General features: G+C 42.6%; 1 protein-coding gene across 1 annotated transcript; it reads left to right on the top strand.

Annotated features, from left to right (window-relative positions):
• Positions 1-859: 859 nt before the first annotated feature.
• On the top strand, positions 860-12,776 carry LOC149322594 (retinol dehydrogenase 16-like). Its single transcript, XM_089508496.1, has 5 exons — positions 860-905; positions 2,648-2,968; positions 4,893-5,151; positions 7,442-7,599; positions 12,315-12,776. The coding sequence occupies exons 2-5, from the start codon at positions 2,656-2,658 to the stop codon at positions 12,530-12,532; spliced, it is 948 nt and encodes a 315-aa protein (XP_089364622.1). The 5' UTR covers positions 860-905; positions 2,648-2,655; the 3' UTR covers positions 12,533-12,776.
• Positions 12,777-13,479: the final 703 nt, after the last annotated feature.

The raw sequence follows: 13,479 nt of genomic DNA, 5'->3' as shown, positions 1-13,479 counted from the left end.
GGTTTAAAAAGTAGTCTTATATGCCAGAAAATACAGTAAATATAACCAAAAAATAAAAAATAATCAAGGGTCTAGGGTTAAGATCACATTTGGCATATGTGTTTTTTTTTTTTTTTTCATCTTATGGGACAGAGTAAACATAACATTTGGGATATATTTCTCCAATTTTGCAACAAGGAGTAAACTTTGCTTTAAGGTTAGGATAAGGGTTAAGAGAGCTGTTCTGATCAATTTATAGTTTCGATTTCAATGGGCCTATGTGCATGAGCCCAAAGGCCTGTGTTTCCCCTGACCTCATGTCGTTCTGTCTCAAAGATGCAGGTCATTAGCCCTGGTTCTTGTCCTTGTCTATGGTTGGCATTGATGAAAGCTGGAAGTGAAAAATCCACCTATGTGAGCATCTATAAAGCATCTTTGGGTTCAGGGTGGTTGTTGGGCTGGCAGATTGAGTTCTATGATACTCAGGTGCTGGGGACACCTCTCCCCTTTGGGGCCAGTTCTGGACATGTCTTTCTTTCAACCTTAAGGCTTGAGGGGAATTGTGGTCAGAGTTAGTGTCACAGAGACCTCTGACTTCATCCATATTCCATACTAGAGAATGATCCAGTGCAGGATAGGGGATCACAAAAATAGCTGAACAAAGTGAGCCTGAGATAAGCGCATCACCTGTGTCTTGCCTCCTGTTTCCTGAGACAGTGTACAATCCCCAAATAAATCTGTTCCCTCTCACATCAGCTACAGAATCTAAACAAACCAGCAGAGAACAAAAGTGAACTCCCTCCAGGTCATCAAGCCAATGAGAAAACACCTTCTTCAAATTGTGACTTAAATGTTCAAAGTTCATCAAAATCTTTTGAAACTTAAACAGCACTAGCCACTGGAACTTGAAAAAAATTGAAAGAAAGGTAAGGAAGTCATATATAATGCTGCTAAGCTTTCTTTAATCTTGTCAAAGAATATTTAAAGGGTTATTTTTCTACTATCTTTATAAAGTGCTATGTTTTATATGTCTGCCAAACCCCCTTCTTAGGATGTGTTCATAATCAATTCAACATTGATTAATTACTAATTAATTAATTAATTACTATTACTTGCCTACTTAATATGACTATTAGATACCACTAATTTACTAATTAATAAATAATTTAATTTATATTTATATTTACATTTAATTACTATTACATATCAAGCCAAGGTAGAGTGAATCGAACTGAAACTTTCTTGAAACTTTCAATTTGCAGTCCCAGGCAAACTGCAGTAATGTGAAAGGATTGTCTGATTTCTCTTTGCAGAAGCTTACCAGAAGTCAAAACAGCAATGTGTAAAAGTCTTCACATCCAAAGTCTTTGCCTGTTTTCTGCATGAGACTTGTCACATATCCAGGTCTTTTCTCCTATACTGTATATGCTTCCAGATGTCATAAAATCTGACTCTAAACAACACAAATATGCACCCACATATAGAAAATAGATGAGTGTGGTGTAGCAGTGTGCAGAATGCATTCAGATGAGGAGCAGAACCTGCTGTGCAGCTCTCAGTTTTCCATAGGGAAACTTCTCAGTGTAGTTCTGCAGGCTGCACATACAAATGTCATGCGTGAGTTGAGTGTTGGGTGTGGAGTGGGGACCCACCACAGCCTACCAGCTCATGGTTTATCATGGCAATAATCCACCTCTGCTTTTGCATTCTTGATTAACTCCTTCCAGTTTGGGCATTAGAGAGGGCTGTTTTGATTGAGATCTAACGGTACTGAAAGAAGTAACAAAGCAGTAACTGTTCTGCCAGTGCTAAGCATTCCAATACTGACTGTTAAACTGTAATAGACTATATTAGGTAATTCTGATGCTGCAGTCGGAATGAAATGTCATGACAGGGCATCATAAAAGGTCAGCAAGTTCTTCGTTATTTAATTTATTGCATTGCTTTTTAAAAAAAAAAACTCTGCTAGAGTGGCTAGAATGCCCTTTGACTGGGGATTGGGGACATTTGTTGTTCCACCTCAAGCAGCAAAATGACATGAAAACATCTTCATAAGCAAACTCAGGCAACAAGGCTTCATGTCACAACATTCGTATGGCAACTGAGATCAAAATGGGTTGCTCAAGAGGGCAGAACCAAGCATCACCAAAACACAGATACAAAGAGCATCCTGTCGTATGCAACTGATGACCCAAGGATTCTAAAGTGAAACAGAACACTACTATTGATATTGCATAATAAACAGAGATATATAAGTTTTGCAGTGAAGAGTATGTGAGTTTTCTTGAAGGATCATAAGGAGAGCCACAACTGAACTTGACCAATGCCATTGGCAGGCATTCTTTCAGGATAACAAGAGTAGTTTCCAAAAAATGTTTTTGCTCAAATACACATATCAGAATGTTCTTTTCTGTATAAAACTCATAGTTACAAATAAAACACCAGCATCACATTGAGTACATTCCTGGAGAAAATAACATACCTCTTGTAAGGGTACCACAGAGCCGTAAACAGTATAGATTATAATGGTTCTTTCTGTTTTATTTGACACTAGATCTCATATTGTGAATGCTTATTCTCTGTGTTAGAATCTTTTAAACATTTAAGAAAACTGATCAGAGATATTTTTCTTATTTCCCTTCACATTGTTCATTTTCTTCTTTGTAAGCTTTTGCCATGTGGCTCTATCTGGCTGCCCTCCTGGGGCTTTACTTCCTCCGCCGATGGTACCAGGAGAGACAAACTGTGGAGAACCTGACAGAGAAATATGTCTTCATCACTGGCTGTGACTCTGGCTTTGGGAACCAGCTTGCCAGGCAGCTAGATGCCCGGGGGATGCAAGTGTTGGCAGCTTGTTTCAACCAGAAAGGGGCAGAACAGTTAGAGAATGTCACATCAGAGCGGCTGAAAACCACCATTTTGGATGTCACCAGCACAGAAAGTGTGGCAGCAGTGACGAAGTGGGTGAAAGAATGCATTGACAAGAAAGGTACAGTGATGTTTCCACTATAAACGTACGCAAAAGGGGGGAAAACCCCACATTTTTCCACAAGCAAGAGTCAACATGTGGTTCATGATATCTCTGAGGTCTCCTCCTTTTCTCTCCTTTCAGTTTGGTCTGACTACAGAGTCTCAAAAATCCAGCTGCCCTGCCTTTTTCCTTACCTCTTAAAAAAATCCTGTGTCTACATTATGCCCAAAGTCATTCTAGAACATGGAAGGAAGAAGCGTGGTTGTTGTTGGTGGTAGCAGTGGTAGCAGTAACTGTAGCACTCACTTGCAAACGTAGTGAGTGCAAGATGGGTAGGGGAAACATCTGGTGGTATTGTGGCGCAAGTAGGCAATAGATTGCTGACACTCAGAGTAGATATTTAGCCACAGTGGGATTTAGGTACTGTACGTTTCTACATTTCATCCAATCTCTGTTAGAGGCCACCACTGGCCCATTTAGTCCAACTATGGGAATAGCATAAGCAAAGCATAAATAGGTCTCCTCTCTTTCTCTTCAGAAAGATGTGCATTCTGTCTGTACTTACAGCTTCCATGTAGCTGTTGGAACTACATATTAGTTATGAATGAGCCAAGAGGTTGGAAAGTTACTTCTGAGGGATATTAATCTCATGAGGCCCCAGCCTGCATTGCCATTGTACCCACGAGGAAGCCTGGGAGTACTCCAAAAATGTTGGTTTTCCAGATTTCATCCACTACAGGATTCTGTCTCAGTTCATTAACCCTAAGCTCAGACAGAGGCTTTCAGGTTAGGCCAAAAGAGGCCTTTGTTACAACACGAAGTAACCCAAGGACACCAAAATAAAGTCCCCCCTCCCTTGGGGGGGAGCTAATGTAACTTGCAGATGACACTTTTCCAACAGCTGATTCAAATCTTTTCCAAAGGTAACTTAGGGACTGTGCAAACAGCCTCCAGCCACTCTTTTTTCAGCTAGATTGGTGCTGCGGCAACTGCATGCCACGGCCCTGATCTGGCCTTTCCAGGGCGCAAAAAGAAGCTGCAAAAAGCAGCTCCTTTTGCACCCTGGAAATGGCATGATAGCCATGTCCCCATGGCTATACGTACTCCAGTGCTGCATCGTGTGGACGCAGCGCTGGAGGAGCACCATGACAGGTGCACCATGCGGTGCGGCACCCAGCATCATGGTGTCCTGGTGGCAGAGCCATGACATGCATTGTTGAAATGCTACGCCCAGACTCCACCAACCTGTACAGGCTAGTCTGTACAGGCTCTTACTTCTCCTGGAAGCACCCAGGGGAAGAAGTGCACTTTTGCGGGTGTCAGAAAAGAGTCCGTCAAACAAATCTTGAGAAGATCAAGAACCGCACTTTCAGCTCACTACAAAGAAAAGACCAGCTGAATGGCTCCCTGAAGAAGTGATAACAACAGCAGAAAAATAAATATGCCTTATTAGCTTCATCACCCTAAGTTAGTCCCCTGAATGTGCTTTATTTCTGTATGCTCATAGTTGTGATGAGACTTCAACCGCCTGGGTTCTAGACATCCTCCTCATTTCATCTCCTCAGCTCTGTGATCAACCCAGAAGCTTGAAGGGCTTTATGTTGCTGGAGAGGGTGCTTGGGATGGGCTATGTCAGCGGTCTTTTCCATCTAACCATAGTGAGGTCCAGGTTTCAAAAAGAATGCCTGTCATGTCAACCAGGAAATTCTCCAGATCACTCAATAATCCACCAAATTCCAAGTCCCTAAGGATGGACCAGTTGAATGGGCCTATCACTTTTGCACAAGGGAAAAGCAACTGCTAAGCTAAATTTTCCCCAGGACATGGTCTGTAACAGATACCTTTGGCATGAATAGCAATTGTTATTCTGATATGAGAAGAAATACTGTAACTCATTCAAGAAACATTCTATTCAAGAGAGGAAATGGGTCTTTCTCCACAGGGCTCTGGGGCTTGGTGAACAATGCAGGGATCGCATGCCCACTGGCCCCCAACGAGTGGTTGAACAAGGCTGACTTTGCAAAGGTCCTGGAGGTCAACCTGCTTGGAGTGGTCGACGTAACACTGCACTTGCTGCCTTTAGTGAGGAAAGCTCAAGGAAGGGTGATCAATGTGAGCAGTATGGCTGGAAGGTTTGCGTTTAGTGGAGGAGGCTATAGTCCTTCAAAATTTGCCTTGGAAGCATTCTCTGACAGTCTCAGGTAAATCCCTTCCCCGGACAGACATCATCTCCATTCTGCTTCTAATGTTACCAAAAGGAAAGGGATAAGGAGCTGGGAGCACCTGGCCATCAAGCACCTTTAGAACCACATTTTAATATATAGGAGACCCTTGGTATCTGGGAGGTTTTGTCTCAGGACCTTCCATGGATACCAAAATCCGTGGATGCTCAAGTCCCACTATATATGGTGTCCCTTATATAAAATGGCAAAATCAAGTTTGCTTTTGGGAATTATTTTAATTTTTTGTTGGGGGAATATTTTCAAGCTGGAGATGATTAAATACATGGACATAAATTTTGTGGATACAGAGAGTAGACTGTTCTAACTGTTTCCTAAAGCAGATACTGGGAAACATGAACTTTTTTTAATAGTAGTACTAGTAAAGCATTCTAACCAGAGTAGATGTTGTCTTCTAATTACACAGTCCAGGTAGGTCAAACACTAATGCAGATTTAAAAATAGAAAAATCCTAAATCACAGGATTATGACTCTTTCAGAGATGCTTTGGCCCACAATAAATTCAAAATGAGGGATTGGCAGCCTCTGATTTCTCTACCCATTAGATTCACAGGCTCTAGCAGAGGCTGCCTGCAAATTATCATCAAATATTGTGGATTTTTGTTTGTTGTTATTTTTGTTTTTAATGCAGAGTTTGTTGTTACACAAATGATATTGCACTATTCATATAATTTCATCCACAATCATTGTTCAAGCTGCTTGTCAACATACAGCAACCTCATGAATTTCATAGATTTTTCAAGGCAGAGAGAGATAATTTTATCAGTTCCTCTCTGAAATATGGCCTACTACACCTGGTATTCATTGGCAGTCTCCCATACAAGTATTAACCATGGCTAGGGTTGCCATAAATGAAGACCTCAAAACCGGGACAAATGTAGGACAAAAGTTTCAAATGTAGGACTTTTAAAAAATGGAGGACATGTGAAAAAATTTGATGATTTTTAAAAAAATGTTAATATAAATGCATGTTTCTTAGGCATGATCAAAATGGAGGACAGATGGCAGAAATGTACTCCTCTTTCTGGCCAAATCACCCCCCTCCATTGCAAAACACACACAACAGCACATTTGGGCATTTCACGTGGCTTTACTTAACACGGCCTCTTGCATATTTCAGAGGCTTATTGCATCATCATCATCACCACACTATCATTGACAAAACAAGGGAGACTTGTTAGCATTACAAGCACCAAAAACACACAGAAAAGGCACTTGGGAAAAATGCACTTTAAAAATAAAAAGCATGGCCAATCACCTCCTCCTCCTCCGCGCCAAAAAAGGGCAAAGGAAATTGCCCTTTCTGGCTGCAGCCCGGCCCAACAGAGGAGGAGCTCCTCCTCCTGAGCCTGGCTGGCCAATGGGGGCAGACTGGGGCTGGGACAGCCCCGCCCCCTGCCAGCTCTCACAGGCTCCAGCCTGGAGAAGGGGTGGGCTGTTCAGCCCCAGACTCAGGAGGAGGAGGAAGTCCTCCTCATTAGCCCTACCTGCGGCTCCGCCTCCTCCTCCCTCCCCTTCTGAGGCTCTGCCTCCTTAAAGGGACCAGCTCCCTTTTGAGGCCGGTGTGCGGCCAGGGCCCAGGCAGGCAAGTGGGCCAATTGCGCGCTTCCGCCGGCTGCGCCTGGGCAACTGCTCGGCGCGGTCACGGAGGAGGCAGAGGAGGAGGTGGGTGGCCGGCCAGCCAGCCAGCCAGCCGCGCACAGCCCTGCAGGCCAGGGGGATGTGCTGGGGGAGGAGGAGGCTGGAGAAGGGTGGCTGGTGGCCAGAGGGAGCGCGCAGGGGGCGGAGGAGAAGGAGGAGGCAGAGGAGGAGGAGGCCGACGCGGAAGTGGGTGGCCGGCCGGCTGCATGAGCAGCCACGACCATAAGGAAGGCGTGTGCGGGGGCAGAAGTGGCTGCAGGCGGGGCAGACCCGCTTTTGGCAGGAAACCGGACCGTGACCGTGCCAGCAACCCCAAAAGCGGGTGTGGCACGCCTGCAGCCGGGTTATGGCATCCCTAACCATGGCTGACCCATTAACAACCCATCCTATCGTCAGGTTGACCCCAATCTTATGGCTTTTTCCCTAGTAAAATCATGTTTCCCCAGACAAGGTACAACCTAGTTAGTGTATCCAACAGTTCTGTTGTTCTGGCTCATTCATGTGAAAGACGTATTATTACCACAAAGAGGGCAATGATAGGCAACTGGCAAGTTGGAGAAAGGAGGACACAAGGACATACTCTCTCTTTTATCACTTATTTTCCTCTTAGGCGTGAATTACGTCCTTTTGGTGTCAGTGTCAGCATCATTGAACCGGGCAGCTTTTACACGGGAATAAATAAAGAGGCAAACAATTTCTTCAGCACTTTATGGAGCAAAGTGCCTGCTGACATAAAAGAACTATATGGGCAGCAGTACTGGAAAAACAGTAAGTCAAAAACAACCAGAGGCAAATATATGTACTGAGTAATGGAGACTGGCATGAGGAACTGGCAAAATTGAGCCTTGTCACATAACCATTACTTTAGAGGGTTCTTATTTATTTTTTATTTAAGATTGTATTCTATATTCTTCAACACTCTGCACATAACACATCATGTAATCCATCCTGGCTCTAGCCTTCACTGGGATCTTTTAGACCTCATTATTTTCAGGGTAGTGATTGTTTTATGATGTTAACCAAAAGTTGTCAAGCCTAGGAAAGGACCCAGCACTGTCAAGCTGCATAATCTTAAAATCATGTCATTTAAGTTCATATCATACCTCTCCCTCCCCCCCCCCCCCAACAAGAAAAGTGATTCCCAGATCTCAGGACCTGGTCCTTTCCCTCTGGGACTCAAGGTAAGGGAAGGAATCTTAGGGTGAGAGAGTAGTCTTGAAAAGACAATATTATTTTATTGTGTGTGTCTGCCCCTGGTTATGTAAGCACCTTCACAGAAGTTGCTGTAGATTCTGCAGGGGAACATGGTCTGAAGTGCAGGTCATTGGCTCCATTGTTAGCAAAAAGCCTTCTATGGCCACCAGTTTTCTTCAGCTCTACTTTCAGCCCTTTTAATTCTTGATTTCATTTCTGTCTCATTCTCTTTCTCTCATTTTCTTTCTTCTTTTTCCCCATGCAACATGTACTTGCAGTGATCTTCTCCCAGGTTTCATCATATATCACTTTCTCCTCATGACTAAACTACTGGCTAAATGTACTGTAGTCTCCCTCTTTTCTCTCATATCTTCACAGTTCCCCTGGTTATAATTGTCTATTTCTCTGCCCTTTCCCCTTTTCTCTTCTCTCCTTTTGACTTTCACTCTTCTCAATTGTATTCACATCTTCCTTCTCCCCCCCCCCCAAACTCTGTCTGTAGAATTCCTCTCTTCTTCCCACCCATCCACCTACCTCAACTTTTTAGGGTTTGCTCTGCCCTCTTAGTCCATCATCATCATCATCATCATGCCCCCCTCCCCAGGTTTTTTGTTGTTGTGATGGTTTAGGACAAGGCGGAATTCCAGAACCTGACTGGAGGGAAATGCAGCCTCTGATGAGCACTGGCTATTGAGAACAAACCATTAAAAACAAAGTCTGAAAAAACTTTCCTTTTTCCTTGGAAATTTTTTTTTTACTTCAACCATAGCTTCTGTGTTAAACAATCAGCACTTGCAAATGTGTTAAAAAGAGATCTGGAAAAAGTTTGCTTTTTCCACACTTGGAAAATGTAATTTCCAATCAGACCATTTCCCTCCATTTATTAAAAAATCTTCAATATTTTAATGAACTGCTGGTGGAGTTCCCCTAGAATGCTTGGGCTGTTGAACTAGAGGACCAGGTAGACCTTCTTCCCCAGTTGCATAGCAGCAGCTCAATGGCTCTATGCACAGTTTTACCCGCAGTGGGCAGCACTACTGATTGGCCACACTGGCACCACTGGACACTGTCCTGCTGCTGCAGAGTAGACATGGGTGAAAATTGTTCTTTCTTCCCTGATTGCACAGTGGCAGCCAGATGGTAACTAGATGCAACCCCAATAAGAACCTAAAGATAAAGTTTAGTCCAGGAGCTTTCTGACTGCCATTGTGCAGGTGTGACAAAAGTATTAAACAAGGAGGTAACAGGTACTGTACTTCCTTGCACATTGTCCAAACAGTACACTGCTGTCTCCAGCAGTTAGGTCATTATGAATCCACATTGGGATTCTGGCCAGTGTAGTCTTTATTGGAACACCGAATTAGCAACTGTTGTTCATGTTTGCTCATCTTACATACCTCAAGCAGGCCACTGGCAGCTGTCCACTTATTCAAGCTGAGTCACCCACTAATCTACCTGAACTTATATCCCCTTTCGAAGTCATATCAATGCTTATTTTATTTCTTTGGCAATTTTCCACTTGTATGTGAATTAAATTAAACTTTATACCATTTTGACCACCGTTCCCATTGTGTTCTACAACATTCACCTCTCATTCTAATTCCTCTCTGGCCAGTGATGAGTCAGCTAGGCCCCAATGGCCAAATGTCAAGGTAAAGAAAAGTTAATCATACACATGAGTTCAGAATAGTACAAGTTTAGCAAGAGGATAAGGAGACCAGGGTAATCAATCTTTCCTTGCCTTCTGCTGTTATATAATTTACCTTTCAGGGGACGGATAAAGAAACATAATAACAGCAACAATTGTATTTTTAAAAGCAGGTCTATAGCTAGAAAGCCACCATGTCAAACTATCCAAAGTATAGAACTATTACAAATATAACTTTAAACCATCTGAGTTCCTATATTTTGGTGGATTATTTTGCTCCCTTGAAACCAAGGTTGCTGACTTGGAGAAGCTAAGGCTGCTGATGTGGAGAGATCGCAGATCATGGGAAAGTGGTCTCGTTTTTCCATATTGTTTTTCTTCATAGGTGTGAATTATGACTTGTTAGGGTCTATCATTGAGCCAGATGGATTTCCAACAGGGCTCAACAAAGCTTTCGGCAGACAAGACTTTTAGGGATGAGACCCTGGAGGATATGGCAGAAGTGTCCCACTCCCAAAATAAGAGTTCCTCTGCACTTTGAGGATTCAGGTCTCAGCAAAGAAGGGCTTCTCTCTGAGGAAGAGGAACAGGAAGGAAGGAAATGATCCCTTAGGAAGAATCCATTTCATGGGATGAAGAGATTTGCTGTGACTATCCCTGGCAGCGGACAGGGATCATGGGATGAGACAATTCTGTTAGAGGGGATGGATGCAGAGAGATCATTATTGGAATGAAAGACCTGTTAGAGCCTTTATTCCAGCAATAGTAGAAGTGCCCATCTTGGGATGATGAATTCCTAAGAACCAAAATGCAGGCAGAAAATAGGTTTAGAATCCTCAGCAGGAGGAACATTTATTAAAGACATACATTCTTGGATAGAAACATCCTGAACTAATCTAAAAGAGAAAACGATGTCAGGCATATACTTTTATAAATGTTCTCATTTATGAAGAGAGCAGACAGCACAGGCCAGAAACATAAGATGGCAGGAGAGTTCAGCCTGCATTAGTTACTTTTCTTTCCAACAGATGGCAATCATTTGAGAAATCCTGGCTGAACCAAACAATGTAATCTGCCTGTTATGCATTGAGATAGGTGGCTGACAGAGAAAGTAAACAGGAAAGAAAGGAAGGTAAAGATCCTAATCCCTCTGTGTCTAGGGAGCTTATCACATGGAGGAAAAGACCCAGAAACAGATTTGGGATTGCAAATTCAAAAGTGGGTATTACTGCACGTAAAATTGCCACTGCTGCTGCCGGGTGACTATACGCCAGGACCCTGCTGCAGTCAACCAGCCACTTTGCAAAAACGGAAAGCTCCTGTTTTGGAAAAGCGGCTGACTGAGTACTGTTGGGACCCGGGTTTAAAAATGGCTCACTTGCACTGGCAAAAAGACAAAATAGTTTTTAAAAGTATAATAATTACAATACACTAATGATAAAAGAACAAATAGATTTGGAAGATGTTAATGTCCATCATTGCTCACAGATTGACATATCACTGTATAAATGTCTTTATTAATGCAAGCAAATACAAGTCTAAACAGGGCAATATGACTACTCAAGAGCAAGATCTGTTAAAGTCAGTGGGTCTCTGTGGTGACCAGGGCTTTCCATGTCAGTGGGGCACTGATTCCATTTCAGGTTGTAGTTCAAACTCTAAAGGTGCCTACACCATGTTGGCTCTTGTATCCATTACAATACACTGTATTAATTCCTAACATTTTAATTTTCAGACCACATCATCAGCATACTTGGGAAAGTTCCTTTCCGGGGGTAAAAATTTTGGAAAAGTTCTTTTTCTTAACTATTAAAATCCCGGAATCCGAGTTGTAGTCCAAAATTAATAATTTTTAGACGTTGTCTATTTAATTTTTACCCTGCTTTTCTCTCCATACAGGATAATATGTGACAATATCTCTTACAAAAATTAATTCTTGATATTATTATTTTCTTGCCATTGCATAAGCTTACTTGTCACATAACTTGGAAAAGTTTCTTTTGTGGAAAAATGGGGAGAAAATCCTCCCTCCACACTGAGCTAATGTTTTAGGCCTCTTTGTTGTACTTTTAAAACAGTGTGCGAAAAAGAAAATAAGAGCTGACTGCATAGTGACTGAGGAGACTTATGGGAGAGAAAAATAATAAAACGGGTTTGTGATGCATCTCAGCCAATCAGCTCCCAGGGCTCTGACTCCTCTGTGCAGTAGGTGAGGTTCTGACATTGGCACTGATGTTATAAAGAAGGCAAGAAAGAGCATATCCATTCCTTTGGAGTGGGTGAATGTGGAGAGGTGCGAACACAGCCCAAGGCAGGAAAGGTGCCACTGCAACCAGAATGTAGTGAGAATGAGCACTGCTCAGTGGCCAGCAAAAGCAGCTTGCCCACAGTGGTCTTGTCACCACCTCTCAGTGACATCCAGTGTGGTCCACACTCATTGCACCTCCATATGACACTACTACAGACAAGAGATTCATCTAGTCGGAAATCTAGCAGTGATATTCTCAAAACAAAACAAAAGGAAACCCTGATCTAGACTACAAAGTCCTCTGTTCCATTACAGAAATCATAAGGGTTTGTATTATCCAGCTACGTACAGGAAAAGCTGACTTACTTCTGTTTTTTTTTCTCTCACCTACAGTTAACAAGACATTTGTTGGTGCCAGATGGAGGACAAAAAACCTCTGTCTTGTCACAGACTGTATGGAGCATGCACTGACCTCCTGCTATCCCCGCAGCCGCTATTCTGCAGGTTGGGATGCCAAATTATTTTTCCTTCCCCTTTCCTACTTGCCAGCCTCACTTATGGATTTTATTGCAACATATGGCAATCCCAAACCAGACAAAGCCATTTACTGATCACAGGCACACAATGTTTACAAGAGTGAAACAATATAACCTGCAAAGGATGTTGGTTTTTCCAAAGCGTACTGGTTCTTTTAAAAAAAAAAAAACCACTATTAGACTGGCACAAAGCTGAAGCTGTTTAGTAGTGTCAGGTGCTAATTTACATGAAGCTGAGGTTTTAAACTGAGATTCAGTAGTCCTCAGATGATGATGAAATTTGTATGTCACACCACCTCAAAATAAATTTTGGCCTGTCTACTTCATGTCTCCATGGTTGCAATTTTCTCCCTTTCCAGTCATAACTATTATTTTATGCATGAAGATCCCAGATGACAGTTATACAAGATGAATTTTGAGGCTGCAACCAAAAGAGAGCTTGGGGCCACCACAAATTGTATACCCACATCTCTAAGAGAATGCATTTTGCAGCATATCCAGCAATGTGTCTGTCCCAACATTTGTTTGGTTCACAAAGACACAGTCAAGCATGATACCCAAATTATGTATATCAAAATGAATAAGAAATTGCATGTGAGCCTCATGGCACATGCTTGGTCACCCCAAAACATACACTGTCCTTCCTAGATAGACACACAGAATCTTGGCTCAGACATTTGATACACCCATACTAGTTAAAAAGACCAGAAAGCCCCAGGATTAATCCTGTTCTTTTTGAGCATATTTTGAAGATCCACATGATGTTTGGCTTAGCCCACAATATTTTTGGTCAGTAATGGTATAATCAGAAACAAAATGGATACTTTTCAATGTGTGCAGCCTGAGGATCTGGACAGAATCCTTGGAGAGGTGAGAGCCACCACATGTGTACTAGACCCCTCCCGGTTAATTAAGCTGGCCAGAGGAGGACTGGCTGAAAGGGAAGTGATTAATACCTCTTTACAACAAGGCAGGGTCCCAACATGTCTGAAGGCGGCTGTGGTGAGACCTCTTCTGAAAAA

This window comes from Sceloporus occidentalis, unplaced genomic scaffold (assembly GCF_023333645.1).
Source record: "Sceloporus occidentalis isolate IW3139 unplaced genomic scaffold, rSceOcc1.0.p SCAF_1, whole genome shotgun sequence".
NCBI lineage: Eukaryota > Metazoa > Chordata > Lepidosauria > Squamata > Phrynosomatidae > Sceloporus > Sceloporus occidentalis.
The sequence above is the reverse complement of the archived record's forward strand: the minus strand, read 5'-3'. Positions and strand labels throughout refer to the sequence as shown.

Excerpts from the sequence above, each read along its gene's own strand:
- LOC149322594 (XM_089508496.1), top strand. The coding sequence starts at position 2,656 with ATGTGGCTCTATCTGGCTGCCCTCCTGGGGCTTTACTTCCTCCGCCGA. Across the intron at positions 5,152-7,441 it reads GCATTCTCTGACAGTCTCAG|GCGTGAATTACGTCCTTTTG; the intron begins GTAAATCCCTTC and ends TTTTCCTCTTAG. Across the intron at positions 7,600-12,314 it reads GCAGCAGTACTGGAAAAACA|TTAACAAGACATTTGTTGGT; the intron begins GTAAGTCAAAAA and ends TCTCACCTACAG.